This window comes from Colobus angolensis, unplaced genomic scaffold (genome assembly GCF_000951035.1).
Source record: "Colobus angolensis palliatus isolate OR3802 unplaced genomic scaffold, Cang.pa_1.0 Scaffold95, whole genome shotgun sequence".
Taxonomy (NCBI): Eukaryota; Metazoa; Chordata; class Mammalia; order Primates; family Cercopithecidae; genus Colobus; species Colobus angolensis.
This window is the reverse complement of record NW_012123487.1, coordinates 4,305,601-4,330,823: the sequence shown is the minus strand read 5'-3', so window position 1 is coordinate 4,330,823 and position 25,223 is coordinate 4,305,601. Positions and strand designations below refer to the sequence as shown.

General features: G+C 46.0%; 1 protein-coding gene across 1 annotated transcript in view; it reads right to left on the bottom strand.

Moving 5' to 3' along the window:
• The window catches only part of MARCH4 (membrane-associated ring finger (C3HC4) 4, E3 ubiquitin protein ligase), a 110,800-nt gene extending 85,861 nt beyond the window's left edge, over window positions 1–24,939 (bottom strand). Inside the window, exon 1 of the mRNA XM_011932302.1 lies at window positions 22,324–24,939. Within this exon, the coding sequence (XP_011787692.1) occupies window positions 22,324–22,842 (519 nt within the window). The 5' untranslated portion in view covers window positions 22,843–24,939. The remainder of the gene's footprint in view (window positions 1–22,323) is intronic.
• Window positions 24,940–25,223: the final 284 nt, after the last annotated feature.

Genomic DNA, 25,223 nt, shown 5'->3' with positions numbered 1-25,223 from the left:
TTTTGAGATGGAGTTTTGCTCTTGTTGCCCAGGCTGGATTGCAGTGGCACGATCTTGGCTCACTGCAGCCTCCACCTCCCTGGTTCAAGTGATTCTCCTGCCTCAGCCTCCCAAGTAGCTGGGATTACAGGCATGCACCACCACACCTGGCTAATTTTGTATTTTTAGTAGAAATGGGGTTTCTCCATGTTGATCAGGCTGGTCTCAAACTCCCGACCTCAAGTGATCCACCCGCCTCGGCCTCTCAAAGGGCTGAGATTACAGGCATGAGCTATCATGTCTGGCCAGTTAAGGCATTCTTAGTAACATAATGAGATAGGAGGTCAGCACAAGATACAGGTTATAAAGACCTTGCTGATAAAATAGGTTGCAGTAAAGAAGTTGGCCAAAACCCACCAAAACCAGGACAGTGACGAGAGTGACCTCTGGTTGTCCTTACTGCTACACTCCTACCAGTGCTGTGACAGTTTATAGATGCCATGTGTTGTCAGGAAGTCACCCTATGTGGTCTAAAAAGGGGAGGCATGAATAATCCACCCTTGTTAGCATATCACCAAGAAATAACCATAAAAATGGGCAACCAGCAGCCCTCAGGGCTGCTCTATGGAGTAGCCATTCTTTATTCTTTTACTTTCCTAATAAACTTGGTTTCACTTTACTCTACGGACTTGCCCTGAATTATTTCTTGCTAGAGATCCAAGAACCCTCTTTCGGGGTCTGGATCAGGACCCTTTTCCTGTAACATTAACATTAGACCTATTCACTGTACAGTTATCAGAATCAGGAAATTATGGTACACACTAAAGACTCCATTCAAACTTGATCAATTTTCCACTAACATCCTATTTTTTTTTGTTTTTGGTTCCAGAATTCCACGTTGCATTTAATTGCTGTTTATTCTTGGCCTTCTGCCATCTATCACAGTTCTTCAATCTTTCTTGTCTTTTAGGATTTTGATACCGAGGAGACAGCAGTGATTTTGCTGACTGTCGGTCAGTTTGGGCTGGTCTGGTGTCTTTGGGTTTCTGTATCTGAGAGCAAGAAGGTAAGTTCCTTGAGAGCAGGGATATTGTCTCATTGTTCAGTGACTAATTCCTAGTGTGGGGAGCAGTAACAAATTCAGTGTACATGCTCAATGTGCTGAAGAAAGGACTAGAGAATAATGTGCTAACCACAAGATGGATAAAAACAACTTTCAGGGATCTCTCCTCTCCTGTCTTAGCAGAAAGGGGAGAACACTGGTTAGGAAACAAACAATTTTTTTTGAGTGGATCCATGAACGTATCTAAATGTCTAATTGGCTTTGATTGTGGTAATTACATTGCCTTTCTGAGCCTCTGCGATTGCTAGGCACAGGGCTGTATAAAGGTGAACTAGACGCATGGAACAAGCTCCCTTGAGCTCATCGTTCACCTGGGAGGAGGAAATGGAGGTTTCACAGGTACCTAGTGATAACGGGGCAGGCGGCCTACACTGTGTGCTGCAGGAGCACAGCTGGGGATGATGCGAAGTGTAGGAAGGAGGCTTTACAGGGAAGGTGACGTGTGACAGGCTAGGGCTTGGAGGAGGCTGGGCTTGGACTGGTGATGGAAGAGAAGCCTCAGTGGGGAAGAACGCCTTTGAATGGAAATGAAAGGCAAAGAGCTATGGAGTCTATTTGGAGATGCAGGCAGTGGGGATTGGCCAGAGTATCTGGTGGGAGGATAAAGTGACGAGACTGGAGGTTCCACCAAGAGGTTAGGGTCAGACCTCAGGAGTGCCTGCTTGTCACTCTGCTGAGGGCATTTAACATTTTTCTTGACAACGAGAAGCAGCAGAGTGAACTGCTCAAACTCTTTATTATGTAGGGTCACTGGGTCAGGTGGTGGCCTGATGCTTTCCTCCCAATCTCACTGCAAGGGACAGACGGGTGGAGGCAAAAAACTGAACATGCTCAGGGACCTCTGGGCTTTGCCCTCCTGTCTTCTGACACTCATCAAGTGGATTTCTTTCACCTACCACACCACCTTGCTTTGCCACACCATAATGTGATACAACATGACCTCACTAGGCCACAACACAACCATGCTATGCCACACAATGCCACACCATGCCACACCACCACCACCATGCTATGCCATGCCATTACACTGTGCCACAATGCGACCATGTTAGGTCACTGTCTCATCATGCCACACCCCCTCACTCTGCCACTCCCCCCACTCTGCCATATCCCCTCACTGTGCCACCCCCTCACCATGCCACACCCCTTCACCATGTCACACCCCTTCATTATGCCACACTCCCTCACTATGCCACACCCCCTCACTTTGCCACACCCCTTCACCATGCCACACTCCCTCATTATGCCAGAACTCTACATGATGCCACACCACCTTGTTTACCCACACCATCATGTGATGCCACACAACCTCATCATGCCACACCATCACCACTGTGCCACACCACCACACCGTGCCACACTACCTCACTGTGCCACCCCACCACACTGACACCAGACCACCTTGTTTGACAGGTGCCTGTGCACCTCTTCTCCCCATCTCTCTGTTCTGCTGTTGCACATGCTCCTACCACCAGCTAGAGGTTCTGTTGTCTAACCTCTGGCCTCTGTTGTCTAGCCACTGGCCTCTGACTCATGCAATCTAAGCATGTCCCTCCCTGTTTTCTGCCACTGATGTTATTGGAACATCTTGTCATCATGGCTTTTTATGACAATCATTTGCTCACACACTTATCTCTCTTGTTAAACTGAAAAGTTATTGAGACAGGGAACCATATTTATTTGTTGAATTCCTAGGGCTGGCATCATGCTTGGCACATCACAGGTACTTGAAAAATAGCTGCTAAATTTAATTTTGCTTAATTAAACAGTAGAAAGAGCACTGAACTTGGAGCCAGGAGCCCAAAATCCAAACCCCAGTCCTACAACCAACACGCAAGTTACCCAACCCTCCAAGTCTACCTCTCATCCATAGGAGGGGAAAGGGATGATAATCTCAGTTTCATAGTTTCCTCCTGGAGGACCCTATTATATTTCTGGAGCATAATTGCTGTACTTCTGCCCATTGCACTTACCTCACCTGTCATTGTTTATTCAGAGTGAATAGTTTCTAGAGTGGAAACATGCAAAGAACAGACATTACTGCCACTGGGAGTCCCACTGCATGCCAGGCATCACCACATGCAAGGAAAAGGACATCTTGGATATTTGAAGCAGAAATGTAGTGGAGAAAGGACATGAAAGTTGATCAAGAAATTGTCAACACTTTTTGAGAGGCTGAAGGCTTATCAGCAGAGGGAATGCAAGAGCTATAAGCAGTGGTATTTACAAATAATTGATCAGAACCAGTTACAAATTTCTTTGTTCCTTTTCCACTCCCACTGCTTCACTTCACTAGCCTTTAAAAAATAAATAAATAAAATACATTTTAAAATAATAAAAAGAAGAAGCTGGTGCAGTTCAGCCAAGGGGCCAAGGCCACCAGGATGCCTATCATGAGCTGAGGACCCACCGTTCTGCTGGACTTCACTTCCAGGCTGTAAGCTCCGTGTGGGTGGAGGCCTTGTCTGTTTTGTTTATGATGATATGGCTATGGCTAGCACAGCATCTGTGCATGACAGGAACACAAACACCTCACTTAACCTCTCTAGACCTTGATTGACTCATCTCAAAGATGAAGGAAGGTCCCTTTCTCAAAGTGTATTATTCTATACATATAACAGAACCTGTTAAGCCTTTCCAGCATGAGGATAGGTAGTAATAATGCTGATGGCACCTGGGGAATAATTTTAAAAGGACAAAAAAAGGCAAACATAGTACCTTGGTTGTGCATCTACCAGATCCCTACAGGTATGAGCAAATGCAGAATAATGGCAAGGACTAGATAATTCCAAGTTCTGAGAGAACTATGGGGTATGTGCTGCATTTCTGACATTTTCTTTTGGCTCTCTGTCCAGAAAATGGCCTCTGGGTAAAAGATCTGAAATAAAAGTATGCATGGGTCTTGAAAGAGATCCAATTTGCCAACCACATTGGAGGAACCTTGGCATGTTCAGGGGTTTGGGGCTTCTGTACTCCCCTTTGTCAACCTGTTGCAGTCCTCAGCAACCTGACGTGATTGTTACCATAGTGATCACCCCAAATGGAGGGACTCCTGTGTCCCTCTTCCTCAAGTAGGCTAAGTAAGGCAGCCTCCTGATGGAAGCCAGGCTGGGCTAGGCTGGGGCCCGCACAGATGGAGCTCCCAAGTCAAGGCAAACTCAGCTGCCCCAGCAGATGCTCCAGGGAGGCCGACACAACTCTACTGCCCAAGGTGAGTGTGCAGAGAAAGGAGGATGAGTGAGTGCTTATGTATGGAAGCAAAGTGGGCCTTTCCCTTCCTCCCAGGGGTGACATTTCTTTCTTCCCTCTGAGCTTTTGCTTTTTCTGTTGTTTTTTAATAGAGACAGTGTCCCACTATGTTGCCCAGGCTGATCCTGAATTCCTGGGCTCAAGCCAGTCTCCCACCTTGGCCTCCCAAAGTGCTAGGATTACAGACATAAACCTCCATACCTGGCCCCTCTGTGCTTTTGGAAAAGCACCTCCTTCTACCTGGAGTGTGTTCCACTCTCTTATCTTGGCTAAATTCAGGTCTACCATAGATATCTCATCTTGTGAGAAGCCATCCCTGACCTTCCTCAAGCCTGCCCTCCCATAGCATCTTGAGCAGTCCTCAGTCCTTACCACCCTATATCTTAATTCCTGCCCTGCAGTCACAAGACTGGCAAAGCACCAAGAAGACAGGAGCTGTGTTCCAATTCACCATGGTACCGAGAATCCTCATGCAGTTCTGGCACAAAGCAGCTGCTCAATAAATATTTGCAGAATGGATGAACTAGAGATTTTATTCCCCTCGTGTGGGAGAAAGATAAAACAAGTTGATACCACAGTTTAAATAAAAGCCACCCACCAGCTTCTACAAGATATCCTGTGGTCTGTGAAGCTAGAACTTCATTTCCTGTGCCTTTCCTAACCACAGAGCCTAACTTTAAACGACAACACTTCAACATAAAAAAAAAATTGAGGCAATGTTCAAATGCACTGCCAAGTAGCCTCACATTTTATAAAGACTTTCAACAATAAAACTGAAATAAAACTTATAGAGGTTAGCCCCAAATTCACTAGAAAATCAAATTAACCATAAACTCCCACGCATTCTGTTTGATCTCTTCCATTCTCTAAACATTCTGGTAAATTAATCCTTTACTACAATATATTAATATGTAGGAAGTGAATAGATGAATAGTTCTGAGGCTGGAAAGGGGGTGAAAAAAGGAAGCATTTATTTATCCTGAAAGGTGCTGATGTATTCACTGATATTTTTCAGTCTGAGAATAGGAAATACCAGCTAAGGGATTTGCCTTGCACCTTGAACATGTCCCCTCATCTCTCTGTGTCCTAGTTTCTTCTTCTTCTCCTTCTCTTCTTCTTCTTCTTCTTTTTTTTTTTTTTCTGAGATGGAGTCTTACTCTGTTGCCCAGGCTGGAGTGCAGTGGTGTGATCTCAGCTCACTGTAACCTCCACCTCCCAGGCTCAAATGATTCTCTTGCCTCAGCCTCCCGAGTAGCTGGGATTGCAGGCACCTGCCACCAAGCCCAGCTAATTTTTGTATTTTTAGTAGAGACGGGGTTTTGCCATGTTGGCCAGGCTGGTCTCGAACTCCTGAACTCAAGTGATGTGCCCACCTTGGCCTCCCAAAGTGCTGAGATTACAGGTGTGAACAACCATGCCCGGCCTCCAGTTTCTCACTTCTAAAGATCAGGAAAACCCGGTGGCTCAAGCCTGTAATCCCAGCACTTTGGGAGGCCGAGACGGGTGAATCACGAGGTCAGGAGATCAAGACCATCCTGGCTAACCCGGTGAAACCCCGTTTCTACTATAAAGTACAAAAAATTAGCCGGGCGCGGTGGCAGGCGCCTGTAGTCCCAGCTACTTGGGAGGCTGAGGCAGGAGAATGGCATAAACCTGGGAGGTGGAGCTTGCAGTGAACCGAGATCGCATCACTGCACTCCAGCCTGGGCGACAGAGCGAGACTCAGTCTCAAAAAAAAAAAAGATCAGGAAAACAGTGCCTGCTCTTCCCTCCCACCATAGAAACATGTGCTAGTGGCTCTGCGTGTGTGTTGGAAGATAAGGAAGCTCCTGAACCCACAAGATTTCTTCCAGACCCTCCGGTGGCTTCCAAATAAAAGCTCCATTCAATCAACAAAGATGGTTGTTGTGGAGTTACTGTTCCCAGGCAGGTGCCTCCAAGCACATCCAGACCTCTAGGCTCCTATTACAGAAAGGTCATTAGGACCAGCCACAGAAAGGCTGGGCTTAAGAGGACTTGTTGCTAAAGAGGAGTAAGTACATCTCTCCCATCTCTGCACCCTACCCTGCATTCTGGGTCTTAAAGCACAGAGGGTAATTTAAAATGCAATGAGAGAGAGACAGGATTAGGTTGAGTAGGAAGGAACACATTTCTGATGAGGAGAATCAGGGTTAATCTCTTACTGCCATATTTTGACATACACTTCCACCTGGAGAATTCCCTTAACTGCCTTGACTCCACCTACTCATTCTTATTCAACGACTCAAAGGCAAGCCCATGTGGGGTCCTTCTCCAGCTTTCCCAGGCATCACTAGTCACCCCTCCTGTGCGGTTTTTTTAGCACGACATATGCAACCCTGGTCCACGGCGTTCATTATGTCTTGTGGTTGCTCTCAGTACACTAGTCTCTTGCACTAGTCTCCGAGCTCCCCATCTTATCTCTGCATTCCTGGGGTCTGACACTCAGTGGTGTTCACTCAACCTCTACTGAATGAATGGTCACTGATCATTTTGCTGCCACTAGACCAGGTGGACCAGAAAGGAAATGGACGACAGGACATTTTCATCTCTTAATCATGACCTTGGGGGATGGAAGATCCCTTAAGAGGTCATCAAGTTGATTCCCCTCATTGAGCAAGACTGGTGAATACCTGGTGGGACTCACTCAGGTCCTCTCTGTCTTTGACTCTGGTCCTCAGCATAAGTGTGCCCAAAGCTGTCTTGTCTACTCTCAGCTAATTCCACCTGCCTGTTTGTGAAACTTATTTAATAACTGTATTTTTTTTGTTGTTTTTTGAGATAGAGTCTAACTTTGTCACCCAGGCTAGAGTACAGTGGCGCGATCTCAGCTCACTGCAACCTCCACCTCCCAGGTTCAAGTGATTCTCCTGCCTCAGACTCCCGAGTAGTTGGGATTACAGGCATGCGCCACCACACTCGGCTCATTTTTGTATTTTTAGTAGAGATGGGGTTTCACTGTGTTGGTCAGGCTGGTCTTGAACTCCTGACCTCAAGTAATCCACTCGCCTCAGCCTCTCAAAGTGCCGGGATTACAGGCGTGAGCTGCTGTACCTGGCCCTAATACTTGTATTTTTATCATCTTTTTATTAACCAGACAATATGGAAATTTTCAAGCACATATAAAAGTAGAGAGAACATTAGAATAAAACCCCCATATACCCAGCACCCACCTTCAGCAATGATATGCACAATCAGTCTTGTTTTACTTATCGTCACTCGATTATTTTGAAGCAAATTCCAGCCTCATATCAAAGACACACTTTTTTACTTGAATTGCATTTGTAGAAAGAATAAAAATTAATTTAAATTTCTAGGGTCACTTCCCAATAAGTGGATTTTTGTTTGGTTGGTTGGTTTTTGGTTGGAGGTAGAAAGTCCTTGAAATCACATCACGAAACAGATTTTTTATTTTTTTGGAGGCAAATGCGTAATGGATGTCAAGAAGCCAGAAATAAGGCAGCAAGTGTTACACAGAATGCCTGCACTGACTTTGCAAAGACCAGACCCTCTGGGTTCTCCCTGGAACAAAGATACACAAAAGACTGGAGCAGCCAAATGGGCCAACCCCTGGAGTGCCTTTTTCCTTTTGCGTTAAAAAGTTGCATTTCGTGCAGACCCAGCCTACTCCCCCAGCCCCTCAGTCTTCTCCCTTGCTCCTACCCACAAGCACACATACAGCAGAAGGGACACCTCTGCACACTCACTGGCTGCCTACACTCATTCACCTGCCAGTGGCTGGTTTTGGCACTTGTTTTCCAAACCAGTTGAACTGACAGCCCCAGGACTAGAAAGCTCTTTTGGCTCCACAGAGGCTGAAATCTGTGGCTCCTAGAGGGATCGCCAAGGGATAAATCAAAATATACAACCCACATTCCTTCAATGTGCGAAGGCACTTTTTTGGCAGTATCGGGTTCAGAAGTGTTCAAGAACACTGCATAGTGGCCAATGCTGTTTGTGCTGATGATCATTAACTCTGTTTATATGCTGAAGGGCCCATATTGGGGAAACTTTCCTGCCCACTCAACACTGCACTGCCCTGGGGTCAATTCTGTCGATCTCAAAGCATGCAGTATGCTTACACCTGAGGAACTGCGTGAAGCATGTTTATCATCTGCTTTGGACAGAGGGGGAAGGAAAGTCCAGAAAGGAAACTAAGACTTCTCAGGAGCCCATTTCATGCACTGGGCTACGTATTGTCTTCTTAAATTCCAAAACAGTTCTATGAGGTATTTATTTTCATTAGCCCCCTATGACAGATAGAGGACACTGAAGTTCAGAGGATTTAACTGATTTGCCTAAAGTCACACAGCTAGTAAATGCTACAGCCTGAATTCTAACACAGGTTTTTCTAACCAGCAAATCCATGCTATTTTTGCTATACCGGTAATTCGCAATTATTCTACTTTTAGATGTGCTTGAAAATTTCCATATTGTTTGGTTAATAAAAAGATTATAAAAATACATGATAAACATGTTTCACGCAGTTCCTCAGGTGTAAGTATACTACATCCTCTCCCCTTTTAAGTTAATTTTTTAACTTTTCATTTTGAAATAACATTAAACTTATTTTTAAAAATTATAAAAATAGGCCGGGCACAGTGGCTCACGTCTGTAATCCCAGCACTTTGGGAGGCCAAGGTGGGTGGATCACTTGAGGTCAGGTGTTTGAGACCAGCCTGACCAACATGGTGAAACCCCATTTTATATGGTGAAACTCATATTTTAGTTTCTACTAAAAATATAAAAATTAGCTGGGCATGGTGGCGGGCCCCTGTAATCCCAGCTACTAAGGAGGGTGACACAGGAGAATTACTTAAACCTGGGAGGCGGAGGTTGCAGTGAGCTGAGATCATGCCACTGCACTCCCGCCTGGGCAACAAAATGAGACTCCATCTCAAAAAAAAAAAAAAAAGCATGAAGATTTCTCATATGACTTTCACCCAAGTTCCCCAAAAGTTAAATCTCAATTGACCATAGTACAATGACCCAAACTAGGAACTCAACATTGATGCAAGTCTAGTAACTAATCTATAGACCTTATTTGAATTTCACCTAGGGTCCCACTAATGTCCTTTACGTGGTACAGAATCCAATCCAGATTATACAAAGTATTTACTTGTTTTTTGTTTTTTTTTTGAAACGGAGTCTCGCTCTCTCACCCAGGCTGGAGTGCTGTGGCCGGATCTCAGCTCACTGCAAGCTCCACCTCCCGGGTTCACGCCATTCTCCTGCCTCAGCCTCCCGGGTAGCTGGGACTACAGGCGCCGCCACCTTGCCGGGCTAGTTTTTTGCAGTTTTTAGTAGAGACGGGGTTTCACCGTGTTAGCCAGGATGGTCTCGATCGCCTGACCTCGTGATCCGCCCACCTCGGCCTCCCAAAGTGCTGGGATTACAGGCTTGAGCCACCGCGCCCGGCCCAAAGTATTTAATTGTTATATCACCTTAGACTCTTCCAGTCTGAGACAGTTCCCCATCATTCTATATGTACACTTTTATATACACACACACACACACTTTTTTGACATGGTCTCGCTCTGTCACTGAGGCTGGAATGCAGTAGTGCAGTCATGGCTCCCTGCAGCCTCTGCCTCTGGGTCCAAGTAGTCCTCCCACCTCAGTCCCCTGAATAGCTGGGACCACAGGCATGTACCACCATGCTTGGCTAATTTTTAAATTTTTTTTGTAGAAGCAAAGTTTCACTATACTGCCCAGTGTGGTCACAAACTCCCGGGCTCAAGAAATCTTCCTGCCTTAGTCAGTCAAAGTGCTGGGATTACAGGAATGAGACACCATGCCCGGCCTTTCCTCTATATCTTTCCTGATGTTGAGACTTTGGAAAGTACTGGCCAGTTATTTTATACAATCTCTCTAGACTCTTTTTAATATTCAGAAAGTATCACAAACCCTCAAATGACTGTAGTTATACTTTGAGTATCTCTTTGAGAATATATTTATTGACAAGCTACAGTAAATTGAAGTATGCTTTTGAGTTTGTTCCATATACATTTGAAAAATAGTAAGTATATCTGTGAGATCATTTTACTTAGCTACAGGCAATGGTTGGGTATATTTAGTTTCATCTATTCCTGACAGATGATATCATGGTAGCTCCTCCTGAGGTCAGCAGCCCACAATCATACACAGTCGAAGGCAGACATTTTCAAAGTTTGAAGAAAACAATAGAGAGCTTGTGAGGTCATACAAAAACACCAAGCACTAATGTTTAATGTATATTTGTGATTTTATTGTATGTTTGTATTCTACATTATGCTAACATTTTCGCATTCATTGTATCAGTTAACCTCACAACAACCTCTGGGATGGTACTGTTATTATCATTGCCATTCCACAGTGGAGAAAATTAAGGTTCTGAGTCTATAAGTGACTTGCCCAAGGATACGCATCTACTGCACAGTAACAATGGGATCTGAAAGCAGTTCTGCCTGACTCTACAAGCCCTGTGTTCTTATCAACCTTGCTAGTTTTCTACAAAGGCATCTCTGACTCCTTGCTTTCATTGTCCTTGTGCCAGGAACATTCTTCATTTTCTATTTCCCAAATTCTTTTCCCTTTTCAGCCTTTAATGTCCAGTTTCTAGGCCATTCTTCTAGGGAGGCATCTGCTATAGGTGGAAGGAGGAATTGGATTTATATCAGCCCCAGGTGTGACTGGGGCATCATAAGGCATAAACGAGGACAGCAGAACTAGAAGCAGCTTGGATATTCCAGAGTACAACCTCCTCTTTTTATAAAAGAGCAAATAAGAACGATAACTGGTAATACTTATTGCATGCTTAATGTGGGTCAAGTGGTGTTCTGAAAGCTTGCCATGTGTTTTCTCATTCATTCACTCACTCTACCTTTATTGAGGTAGAGACTTCTAGAACTCACCCATCTCTGGAAAAAAAGCCTTCATCTTTTTGCCGGCACCCAAAAGGATTATACTCCCCACCCCTATTGCTGTTAGGCAAAAACATATTCCTAGACCCAGCCAGGGAGTTGTAGGCAAAAGTGATATGTCAGTCCTGAGCTGAAACACTTCGTTGTTGGGGCTTAGTGAGCTGTGAGGGATGGAGCTGTGTACCATCTGTTGCCCTGCTCTGGGATCTAGGGGAAGGAAACCAAATGGGGAGAAGTGGGAAGCGAGCCCCAGATTTGGCTTCACTCAAGAATACCCTGAGAACATAATTCAGGAGTGGGAATTTATGGTTGTATTAGTCAGGGAAATTAACATTAGCTGGGTAACAGACAAACCCCCAAGCTTCAGTATCTTAACACAATCAAAGTTAGCATTTCCCTCATGTCAGAGCCCATGTTGGTCAGACTTTTCCATCTTGCAGCTATCCCATCTAGGACTTAGAGTTCTCACATCCCTGAGGCAGGAGAGAAGAGAGATGCAAGAGGCATCCCTTCCTGCCTCTGCCATGGGTGACACATGCCTCTTCTTTCCTAGTCACATGATCCTGTTGTAGCCAAGTACCCCCATTTTTCTACAAAAAAGAGAATGAATTATTATTTTTATTATTTTTTCCTCTTATTTTCTCTTTTCTCTGTTTTTCCCTATTCCCCACTTCCTACTTAGTCCTTTAGAAAGGCAATTATAGCTTTTCACCTCCTGTTCATCAGGCTCTCCCTACAGGGCAAGTTCACCTAACTATGTACTTAGAAGCTTGAGTGGAACTCACCCACCAGGAGGTTGCCTCAAGAGACAACAGTCAATCTACAACCCCAAGTATGCCCCACTACAAAACTCTCTCCCACCTGGAAAGCTTCAGTCACATTTACAGTCTAGTTCTGCTCTTGAAGATGCCAGCTGTCACCAGCTTGACCACCCAGTAGATAAGGCACTGAAATGAGTTATGCAGACCTCCACCTGCTTGCTTCCTCCACTGTGTGTCTTTCATGCTGAGACCCCTTCTAAAAGCACCTGATTTCTGCTCTAAAAATGAAGTGGTACCCTTAAGGCAAGAAGCCTGTCCTTCTTCCCCTAAGCTAGCTTTGGAATAAAAAGTCACTTTCTCCATAGCAGATCTTACTCTTATTAATTGAACTCTGCCAGCGCTGAATGACTGAACTTGCATTTTTGACTACATCATACCCTCCCAACTAACTCTCCTCTCCTCCTCCTTCAGGGCCCACACCTCTGTTCCTTGTTCCAGAACCTCAGGTCTGGTGGACACATGTCTTCTCCCCATTTGGTTTCCTACTAATACACAGTATTCCTGAAGTAATCACCTACTTTGGAATTCTCAAAGCCAGAGATTGAAAATGCAGATCCCAGGGCACTACCCTGGGATCACAGCCTGGGACTCCACGTATCATCTCCTTCCTGAAGCATTCTTGATGTCCACAGATGTTTCAAAACTACTTTAAAGTGTAGCCAGGTCAGAATAACTTCAGTCACTTATGCTTTTTGATGTATTCATGTACCATCTATACTATTATTTTCTTCAAACTTAACATTTGCCTTTAAATGTCTCACATTTCTATTTCAATAAATTTTATTTCTAAGGGAGACTTTTTGTCACTGCCATAAATGAAAGACTGATACCATTTGCCATAAAAAGAATAGACAAACTCTGGGACATCCATGCGATGGAATATTATTCAGCGCTAAGAAGAAATGTGCTATCAACCACAAAAAGACACTGAGACATGGAGGAAGTTTAAATGCATATTACTAAGTGAAAAAGCCAATCTGAAAAGGCTACACACTGTCTGATTCCAGCTATATGACATCCTGGAAAAGGCCAAATATTTTGCCGGGAGATCGGGAGTGGAAGCAGGGAGATGAATAGGTGGTGGAGCACAGCAGGTTTTTAGGTATGATACCATACCATAGGTTTTCTGTGTGATACCATAATGGTGAATACATGTCACTATATGTTTGTCAAAACCCTTAGAATGTACGATACCAACAGAGAACCCTCATGTAATCTATGGACTTTGGGTGATAATGATGTATCAATGCAGGGTCAGTTGTAACAAATGTTCCACCCTGGTGGAAATTTTTTTTTTTTGCTTTTGTTTTGTTTTGTGGAGATGGAGTCTTGCTATGTTGCCCAGGCTCATCTCAAACTCCAGGGCTCAAATGATCCTCCCACTTCAGCCTCCCAAAGTGCTGGGATTACAGCATGAGCCATTGTGCCTGGCCAAAGTACGGGATGTTGATGGTGGGGTAGCAGGGAGTACATGGGAACTCTCTGTACTTTCTGTTCAATTTTGCTATGAACTTAAGGCTGCTCTAAAAAAATGAAGCCCATTAAAAAAAAGAATAGACACATACAAATATAAACAAAACAAAGTAAGAAGTTCTAGCTAAAATAAGTGCATGTCTGAAGATCTGAGTCTAATGCCTTCTTTCTTTGTTTATAAAGCAGACTGACATCACTAGAAAGGTGTTAAATACAAATTATCACTAGGGTGAGATTTTCTCCTAGATATTATCATGAAGCATGAGAACAGACTGAAAAGGGAACAACATTCTTACCTGGGGATCAACGTTATTTAACATCATGTCTGTCTGGGGCTGTCCATCCCATCCCAGGTTTTCAGAAACACCAGTCCAAGGAGGACCTTCAATGCAAACCTCTTGCTTGCATATTGGGCAAGCATTTCCTCTGCAACTTCCTCTGCATGCTTGTCTGCATGCATGGTCTGCCCCTGACCTGTAGGGACTCAAAGTCCAGGAAAGTGTCTTTCTACATATTTCCTGCCAAGCAGAGAGTGCTGCTTCATAAAGATCTGTCAGGGACCTGGTGATGATGGAGATGGATAAAGACAATGATGTTGGGAGTGAGGGACCCAAGGAAGAGAGGACAGAGTTCAGCTGAATCAGACAATACAGAGGCAGAAAATCTGCTAAACAGAGGCTGGTCCAAAACACCCATCCCTGATTGTCAGTCACAAAAACAGCTTGGGGTTTACTGTGACAGAAGCATAGCCTTAGACATCTGATTTTTTAAAGACTTCAGTGAGAGAGGGTAGTAGGAAAAGCAACAGTGTGATCTGAGGGCTCCATTCCAGGTCTCTGAGACACACTGGTAGGATGGGGTAAATATCACTCCCTTTCAGTTAGCAGCTGTTGTGTGCCTAGATCTTTAATGCATCATGTCAATTCCTTACAAATGTTCAAACTCAGTATTTTATCTCTGTTTTATAAACAACAAAATCTAGGTCCAGAGAAGTTAAATAAGTTGCCCAAGACCACTCAGCTGGGAAGGGCCCCAAATGGGAATGAAATCCATGTCTTTTGGACTTCAAAGCCCATGTTCTTCCCATCATTCTGCAATAGAATAAGGAAATGCATGCTAGCCAAACGGTCTCAAGCCAAGATAATGATCACTATGATTACTAGGACAAGAATCATCGCTATTTCTCATTATAGAAACAGTAAATGAGGTTGGATGAGATTGCAAGGGGTCATCCATACCCCCGTTGCTTGGCCTTTTAGTTTATACACATACGTGTGCACACATGCTTGCACACACACACACAAATATGTCTTCCACCACACATATACGAGGGACCAAATATAGCACTATTAATCTGGAATGAACATGTGCAAGTAGCAGGGGGAAAGGATTAGCAAATAATGAGTTCCTACTGTATGCAGAGCCCTATGCTAGCCACTGGGGTGGCTTCAAGAGGGTTCTTTCAGACATTGATGTTGATTCTGTTCAACCACATCCAAAACAGTCTTTCCATAAAGGAGAAAAATAACTTGATCTGTCCTTCTCAACAGCTCTGTGGACAGGTCCTGCAAAAAACCTCATGAGTACAATTCGCTGGGTTCAGGACTGGGGCCCTTATATCCCTCTTGTGAGTCATGAGGTCATTCTTGGATCACAGAGTTGGATAGAACCTATATTTGGAAACTCCTCTCCTTCTTTCCCTGGCAATTTGCATCTACCTGGATTTCAAATTGTAACTTACTCAATTTTGCTATTTTGTCATGAGACAGTCAGCCCCAGGTACACCTCAGCTTTGCTTTTACCGTACACAGAATGGGGTATCAAATGTGTACTATATGTACATGTAAACTCTGGCTTACATATGATGCATCTCGGGAGGGGGATGGTATGCAGCTTGGGCCATACAGTATTTGCTTGCCAGCTCCTTTACATCCAGGCTTACTTCCAACTTGGCTTCCTTCCCAGCAAACAAGCAGCAGCTCGCTCATCCCCACACTCCTTTGAGTGTCTCCTCTCCCTCCGTCCTCGTCTCCCTCCCCCATCTCACAGGCCACAGCTGGACTTTTCCAGCATACCAGCTGGAAAAAGGGGCAGAAAGAAAGAATCCTAATATCTCTCCTTTTTCTCTCCCAGCCTCTTGTGAAATCCGTATTTCGTAACTTCCTGCCCTGCTAGCCTTAAGTAACTTTCTCGATGAGGGCCTCAGCTAGAAGCCACATCCAATAAATTGGTCAACTCACCCCAAGCTGATCCTGGTAAGTGAAGGATTACTACGAACTGAACACTGTGTAGAGAATCTTACAAACAATTGATTTGAGAACTGCTCCGCAACTGCCAAGACACAGGCATCTCCCTTCCTCTCGTTCCCAGTTCTGCCTGTGAAAGTGAGACAGATGCATTCAATGTTGTATTTGTGCTTATGCGTGAGCAAGTGTGTACATGTAAGACAGTGATATCTGTGAAATAGCCTGTAACCCTGTGGTGGGGTTTTAATATCCTTACCTTATCTCCCAGTAGAGAATTAGAGTTTTGGTAAGAGCCTTGAGTGAAGAAAAGTTTCTTGGAGCTTCCAATTTAAGTAGGACCAGGACTGACAGAAGTAGGAACTGAAAGCTCACAACTCTTGGGCTTGTGAAAATGGGCTCCCCCTTTCCCAGGATGGTTTTGTATCCTTGGGTCCATGATGGTGTCTGTTTCCTATTGGCCATGAAGCACTTGCTCTCCCATCAAGATGTATGCATGGTGAAAATTTACAATTGCAGCAACAATATGGCTGGCAACACCTTAGGATTTCTATGAACACAGGACAGAAACTGTTCTTTCTAATCTTTGCTGAAGATATATTTGTATATGCCATGTAACGTGTTTACTGAGCTTAGATGTCCTGAGATAAGATAACCCCTTGAATTGGAGAAGGTGAGGGGATCATCTCTTTTTGCTTAGATTAAAAATCTCCCAGACCCCAAAATTATCTTATTTATGAATTCCAACTCCCAAGCTCAGAAGGGATCTTGAGGATTATCTAGTCCCAGGTCCCCATAATATCCCCTTTCTAAGGCAGCCTATAAGATCTTGGGACAGCTTTCATGGAAAGTTTGTATAATAGTGAAACCCAAGTTTACTTCCCTGGAAATTCTATCACTATAGAAGGCACTGCCCTGTGGACCCTTTCTTCTGCAGAGCACATCTTTGGCATTTGACACCACTTTTTTCCTAAATGTTCTCTTTTCCCCAGTTCTCCTACCTATGAACCTGCCCACTGGATGAGCTCCAGAGGCTGGTCCTTTCAAGAAATACTCATAGAGCATGAAGCAGGTGCCAGGTACTGGGTTGAGAGCCAATGATCCAGCAATGAATGAACACACACAGTTCACTTCCTCCAGGGATCTTATAGTCCCTTTGCAGTGCTCCCCTTAGACCCAGACAAGATAACCCCTAGCTCTAGAGGACCCCACTCTGCTCCCCCTTCAGCTGAACCTCTCCCCACAGTGTGAGGAGTCTGCAGGGTCAAGGAACCTCACCTGTCTTCTGGAATATGCTCCAATTACCTGGAACTCTGGAATTCCTGTCCAGAGAGCCTTGAACTTGCTCCCAGGACCTGCAGGACTCTCTTCTTTGGATCCCTAAACTGTTCCCTCCCTGGCCCAAGGGCAGGGATTGGGGCAAGGCACCACTGTTTGGGGGATGGTATGGACAGAGCTTGGACAAGCCAGCAGGACTGTCCATACACGTGGGTCCAAGGCTTATTAGTACCGGCTAGAGTCAGCGTTGGAAAGAGAATCAGAATGTCCTGTAGATCAAAAGACAGTTATCCCCATTTGACTAGCACAGAATCCAGAGACATCTAAAAGTTCTAAATTCAAACCTGTCTCGCAGGTTGTTTTCAAGGAGTATTTGTCAGGAAAGGAGGATAAAATATATTTTAACAGTTTGTTAGCTGGATTTACTGCTTTTAAATATTTTGGCCCATGGTATATGAGGTTCCATTTATACTCCTGCCCCAGGGCCTGTCAATGTGAGGGATGGGTCTCTTCTATGTGGAAGACAGATACTAAATAACCACACAAAGAAATGTAAAATTAAACCATAGCACTAAGACGACTAAGTATACCATTTAAGTCTCTTCTAAAATGCTCTGCTTGAGCTCCATTCCCAGGTTTTCATTGCATCTTAGGATCTCCAGATTCCCCACGCCCTGAAAAGCCATATCTTATTCCCAACTAACCGAAACACTGACTAGACCATTTCATACAATTATTGCCCCTTCTGAATACAGAACTCCAGGGAAGCCAACCCCAGAAAGAATAAAAAGGCAGATTAAGCTTGCTAAACTTTTCCAGATACATGTCCTACTTTCCATTAGGGCCGGAACAGGTGGCCTCCTACCCTAGCTTCTGACTGCTATGGTGGATTTTGTCTTTGCACCCACCTCTAGGCACTCCACAGCTGCCTAGCTGGGAGGCGGATTCGCCTGTTTCCAAGGTATCCACGTGTGGAGTGCCTGGAGGTTGTTCTACAAAGACAAAATCCGCCATGGCAGTCAGATGTAGGGGTGGGGGACACACATCTCTTCTGCTTCCGTCTGTCCAACCTCAGCCTGGCAGCCTAAATCTATTTCTTCTCACGTGGTCTTCGGCAGCAATAGAGAAGTCTTCTCTAACTAACTGTAGATAAAGTGGCAAATTCCCCGACTTGTCTTTTTCAATAGGCACTCTGCCCACTAGCTGCTTTTAAACATACATATCTTTCTTGTACCTGATATTACTGTAATTCACTCAGCCTCACTGTCTGTGTGTTCTTGATTTCTATCAGCCCCTGTGATGTCTGGGTTAGATTGTGATACTCCCAGAGGGCAGGACCACATCTACCCTACATCTCTGGACCTTGTCCAGCAGAACAGCAGGCAAAAGGTAGGTGCTTAATAAAGACTTTGATGATGGAAATGGACAAGCTGTGCTCTGTGCCTAGAGCATTGTAAGTCTGCAAGAAACAGTCCACATACATGCCACAATCATAGTGGCTTCCTGACAGCCTGTGGGCTAGGGCACACTTTTCCTTTTAAACAAGGCAGGAACAGCACTCTCTTGAATCTGAGATAGTAATAATAACAATAACAAAATGCTATGATAGCACTGCTCTTATAGTATTGACTGATTTGATGCTCAGAATAATCTTATGACATAGGGACTATTACTATTTTCCCAGTTGTACAAATGAGGAATCCAAGACACAGACAGGGTGTATAACTTGTTCAGACCTACAGCTGGGGACATCTGGCTTCAGAGAGTTCAGATTACCCACAATGGTACATTGTCCCACAAAGTGTGCTAGTGCAGCTTCAACGAAAAAGGGAGAGTGAGGAAGTTTTGAGCTGGAGTCTGGTTCTACAGTCTCATGGGTCCTGAGCCCTGCTCAACATGAAAGAATGGTGGAGAGGAGAGTAGCTTTTTAGCATGGAGCCAAGTAGGTTCTCAGAGCAAGTGTTCACACCTATCCCTCTCTCAGTTCCTGTCTTCTCTTCCATTTTTCCAACATGCTAAGCTCATTCACATTCACGCTTTTGAACTTGCTATTTCCTCCACCTGAAATGCTCTTCCCCTAGACCTATGCATTGCCGGGCCCTTCTCATCATTTAGGTGTCAGCTCAGATGACACATTCTTAGAAAGACTTTTCCTGATTACCCTATCTAATGTGGTGGTACCTTTCCTACCGCCTCCCTTTCATTCCTTTCTAACTCATTTTCCTTTTTAAATTTCATCATGGCACTTAAATCACCTTATTTGCTTACTATTTTACTTGTCTATGTATGGTCTCTACTAGAATGTCAGCTTCAGGAGAGCAGAAATCTCATCTGTTTTGTTCACTCCTGAATACTCATGCCTGGAACAGCAACGGGCACACTGTAGGTGCCCCCAAAAAATTGTTAAATAAATGCATGCACCAATGAATGGATGCAAAGTCCTTTGTAGATAGGTGCAAAGGTGAAACTAGCTGGATTCTCTTGTTGTTCCTCACCACAGATATTGCAAGCCCTTGGCAGGAAAAGATCAAATATTCATTTTTTAGGCAGTTGTTTAGCCCCTATAGCAGTAGCAAATGATTGGGGTGATGGGGAGTGGGGAGGTGGGGGTCTGCTTAATTCCTTTGTCTGGGCAGAGATAACACCAAGACTTTCAGCTACTAAGACTGCAGACCACATTTCCTCCAGGGCCATGTGTAGACAGTTGCTGAACAGCTCTCTCCCTGAACAGAAACTAAAATACAGAAATTTTAGCTTTCTCTCTCTCTCTCTCTCCCCCATTCCCCTTTCCTCCTCCTCCTCCTCCTTCTCTCTGTCCCTCTCTTTCTCCTTCCCCTCCGCTGCTGTTGCCCCTCTCTCTCTCTATCTTTCTCTTCCTTCTCTAGAGTTTCCCTTATCTTCTCTCCTTTGTCTCTTTCATAGAAATGCTGTGGGGGGGGGGAACAAGAAGAAAGGGGGAAACTGTATTCTCCACACCTAATGCAGTACTCACATTGCTCTTATTACTGCTATAACACAATCCCATTAAAGCCTCTTGGTTCCTGCACAGATAAAGTAAACCCCCAAAACATAATAATCATATGCAGGAAGTGCTTAATTTGATCCAGTCTTAATGCAGACTTGGCCCCCTAATCCTCCCACATAATAGAGCCCATTCCTTTACTGGTGTTAGCTTTTTTTATTCAATGCTTTATTTATGACACATCATCAAAATAATGAACAAGAAAGGAAAGCTTCTAACCTCTGACCAGATCTTGTATCACATGAAGGTATTTCACAATATTGCCAATGTTTTTTTTTTCTTTTTCTTTTTTCAATAAAATACAGCTTTCTGTTATCAAAATACATGCTCATTATATATAAATCCCTTCCAAGATATTTTTTACACTTGTTTTCTCCTGGATTCTCCCAAAACACCTCTGAGGAAAGGAGAGGGGCATGAAAAGGTGTCTCCAAATCATGTAAGTTGGAAAAGCAGCCCAGAGGCATAAAGCTATTTGGAGAAGTTCACACAGCAGGGGAAATATTATCGCAGGGCACCTCCAAGTCCTGCTGTTTTCTAGATACAAGAGTGCTCTTGCCAGAAGCCACACTCCCAGCAGCCCCTGTGACATGCAGACCTGAGCCCATATGGGAGACAAAAGAAATGACTTAGGAATTTAGGAAGCTAAATAATTCTTTCTTTTGAAAAGTATGAAGTACTTGATGGTGGCAAGAGCCTGATATCAAAGTGAGGCACCCTCTTGTTGTCAGCCAAGCCACTCTATCCCATAGCTTTGATGGAGCCTGGTGCTGGAAGTAGAGAGAAGGACTGAAGGAAAGGCACTCTGAAAGTTTTTCCCTAACAGGAGTTTTCAACTCTGGACAACACTTTATTGGATACTTAGATAATCTTAGTCATAAGAAGGAAGAATCCAGCCCCCAGCCTCTCAGAGACATTTATTCATACTGAGATCTATATCACTTCCCCTCATAATTCCAAGCTGTAGCTCCAGGAATCGCTGGTCCCTAAAGTTCTTTGTCCATTGAAAGCAAAGCAAGAAAATGAATGAAAATGCCAGCTAAGCCTGCATCTTACAGAGCACACCCTCAGCAAGAACCAGAGCCAGTCAAAGCCTGGCATGGCATCCTGCTGCACTGCCACTTCCTCAAGGAGTATCCAGAAGTCTTCTCTGCACTTCAGGAAACTACTGAAGAAGTGGCTGATGGGAACACATAACCTTGCCCACTTTGCAATTGAATATTCCTTCTCCAGCATCACTTACTGGGTGAGCCTTTCTATCCTGTGATTCTTTGGAGAAGTGTTGCCACATTCTACGGTTCTTGAAGAATGTACACATGCTATCCAGTACTACTGACACTAGATTGTAGGTGAACTTAGGAGAGGTGTTTGTGAAAATCTGAATGAATAGGGTAGGGAAAACCTGCCAGACTTGGGAAAGCTCTGGTCTATGAGAGAGTTGGCATTCCCTATCCTGGATGGGGAGCATTTAAGGGATTTTCTAAGTCAATACACCTTAGGTCTGAAAAGAGAAATAACAAGATACCCTATTCCCTACTCTAGTCCTTTAAATTCACTCTCATTCCTATTTACCTGCCTGTTTTCAACACAGAAAAATTTGAGTCTGCCAAGAAGTAGCTCAGCAAACCATTTAGTCTTGGACCTAGAGTCCCTCTCCATTTCCTCCTCAGTCGCTAGAACATAATGCTGAGGATGTCAATGTGATATGAAAGAAAGTTGTCCAAAGTGAAAGAACAAGCTTACTGGATTTCAATCTATGAGAATAGGAAAAGAGAACAAGATCTCGGCATACTCTCAGAGCAGGAAGAAGTTGGGATATGGGACTGAAGATGGGCTAGATGAAATGTTACTAACAACAAATTAGATAAAAGGATATCTTGGCAACCAGTGTGAATGTACCACCAAGTTTCTTCACTCTGTTACTTCTAGATCTTCTATTCTGAGGATGTTTGTGAAATTTGGAGATGGAATTGGAGACACTAGCATTGGAAGGAAAATGCAAAATCTAGAACACAAATGAACCACCAAGCAGGCTCCACCGGGAACCAGACACTCATTGGGCAAACGTAACCACAAGAAACATCAATTAGGGCTCTTAAACATAGAGTCCTCATACTAGAGGCAACATAATGGTTCCCCAGGGCAAGCAGGCGAGTAGCAATCTGCAAGACCTGAAAATACCACAGGAAGCAGGAGAAGAGAAAAGGGGACTCACCTGTTCTGGCCCCTGGAAGCAGATGCGGCAGAGTGGGGTCCTCATACCACTGTCCAAGCTGCTGCCCAGTGAATAACGATCCTCGGTCTTCTCCTTACAGAAGTCATCTGAGGAGGCACTGCTGAGCAGTGAGGCAGGTGGCTCTGTGGCTGGGCCACCCCAGTCATCTTCCACAGAAGAAGGTGGCAAGGGGGGTGGAGGTGGCACAGGAGGGGGCTCCCTGCCCACCACTTCTCGGGGGCCCCTCCAGCCTGCCCACCCCCCGGCACCCAGAGCCGGAAGGGTGTTGTTGTTGGCCGCCAAACCGGGGGGCTGGGGGTCGCCGTGCATGGGCAGGGGCGCTTGAGGAGGGCGCCGCAGTAAGAAAACCTTCAGGTCATTGAAGAGCATGCGGCAGCGGCACTTGAGGAGACCCTGGTGGCGCAACATCTGGGGGGCTGGGGCGCACAATCCACAGCAGTACCAGCCGCAGCAGCAGCACCACCACCACCAGAGCAGCCCACACAGGGGCATCAGCATGTGCCCGTGGAAGGAGAGAGCCCAAGAGGGGTGGCCGGAGTCTTAAAAGAGGGGGACAGGACAGGTTTGGGGGCCCACAGTGGATCTGTGTTGTGGGGGGCAGTCTGCTTTCTCACTGGCTTTTCGTACAATCCCTCCAAGTAGCAAATAAATTGATCCCAGGACTGAGAAGTGTGAGTCACTGGTTCTGAACTCCACCTGCAAAGCCCAATAACAAAAAAGTTTCTCTTGCCCTCACACACCCACCCCAACCTCCAACTTTGTTTAGTGTGTCTCCTTTCTGCCTTTGACCTGAGGACACTGGTAGGAGCAGAGGGATTGAAGAAGTGTGGTGAAGGGGCCACTAGAGCCTTAAGATCAATGTCGAACTGTTTAAAAGTTCCCCAGGAAAGGATTATTGGGTTCTTCTCAAATTCCTAGGCCGTGAGAAGTCTTTCTTTTATATAAAAGGGTGGAGACAATTGTAAATCAAATTTGGAGTGGATTGAACTGGGTTTAGAGAAAACTAGCTCAATGAAGAATTGAGGACTGCATGTGTGAGAGAGAAAAGATAGTTCTTCTCAGGTGGTAGGGGTTAGGGGGAGTCAAGGTAGGGGAGGAGAGAAGATTGGGAGAAGTTTTAATTCTCCTGGGCAGAAAACTGGGGCAATTAACCCCCAGAAGCACCAGAGTTGCTTTTAAGAGAACAGTTGGGTGGGGAAGGGGGTTGCAGGTGAAACTGGGCTAGGGGCTTGTGCTTTGCCTCTGCAGCCAAAGGGCTAAGCAGAAGAGGGGAAAGCCAATTAGGAGAAGGGAGGTAAAATAGAGGGTTGGGAAGGAAAAAGGATGGGAGAAAAAGAAAAGATCGTTTAACCCTTGCAGAGGCGCCTCCTTCCTGAGCGTGAAAATCCTTGCTAGAGGAAGGATGTGTGTACCGGGGTGAGAGGGCGGTGGAGCAGAGAACAGGGGTAGAGGAGAGGGGCGTGTGGGCGAGAACAGGAGAAAGGAGTGGTTACATTATCTCAGCCCCCAGCCCACCCCTGCTGCAGTCGGCAAATCCGTGGCCCCCTCCCCTCGGTTCCATCAAAGGTCCCTTCGGGCGAGGGGCAAGAGCCGAGAGAAGGGCAGGTCCGGGCGGGCGAGTGGCCTCGCCTTCTCCTCCTCTTCCTCCTCTGGGTCACGGTCGCCCTCCTCCTCCGGCTCCGGGTCGGCCCGCGCCCGCAGCTGCTGCTGCGGCGGTGGAGGCGACTGCTGCTCGGCGTCCGGATGTCTCCGGGGCGGGGGCTGCTCCGGCTCGTCCTCTGGCTGCTGCCCGCCGTCCGGCGCGGTCGCGACTCCGGCCTTCATGATCCTCCTCCTCCTCCTCCCCCTTCCCTGGGGGCCAGCCCTGAGCCCCCGCGCCCGGGCAGCGCTGCCATGCAACCAGAAGCGAGGCAGGCGTGGGGGTGGGGGCGGCTGGGGAGTGAGGAGGGGGAGTAATAAAAAATGAAATAATACTAGTGGAATAATTCGGTTCTCAGTCAGGCAAGAGTGCTTCTGAAGGGTGGGGGCGGAGGAGGGCGGCTGCCGGGTCTGCTCGGCAGCTCTGCCCCCGCTACCCCCACCAAGGGCGGCCTCGGCCCGCTCTCTGCCCCCCCACCCGGCCCCTTCCTCCTCTCCGCCGCCTCTGGCTGGCTGGGTTCGCTGTTGCTACCTCTCCTCGCAGATGCAACGAGGTAAGGCTTGTTTGCGGTGCCAGCTGAAGGTGGGGAGGGGGAAGCGAAGCAGTGTGGCCGAGGTGGGAGGCAGCCGGCACTTGGCTCCAGCTTGGTCCTCGCGACTCCCCAAAACCGTATATAAATATATCTCTTATAAAAGCCGAGAGGAAGCAAATCAGATTCCAGGCTGCTGCCAGGTGTTGTCTCGTCTTCCGCCGTTGCTCAGCACCCGCCGCTGCCCCCACTGGCTCGGTTCCCAAAAGGGTGGTGCTGGAAGGAGGTGGCGGGGCGGCTAGCTGACCGTCCGAGAATTGGAAACAAGGTTCTTGCAGCGAGGGAGGCTCTCGGCTATCTCCGCCGCCGGTGCCGCGGCCGCCGCTGCTGCATTCAGCACCCCGGGCGAGTGGACAGCTCCCACCCAGACCCCGCGCGTCACGCTAGTGGGGGCCTGACGCAGACGCCGCGGAGGGATGGAGGAGGGAAAGGGGATGAGAGGAAAAGAAGCTGGAGGGAGAGGGAGCAAGAGGAGGAGAGACTGTGCGAGGCAAGGGGATGGGGAGGGACCAAGGGAAAGGGAGGTAACCAGGAGAGGGAGGGATTGAGGAAGGGAGGGAGGAGGGGGCGAAGTGAAGAGTAAAAGAAAGAAAGAGAAAGGCCACGGGGAGGGAGGGGAGCGATTCAGGCAGTAACTCTTGAGTTTTCCTC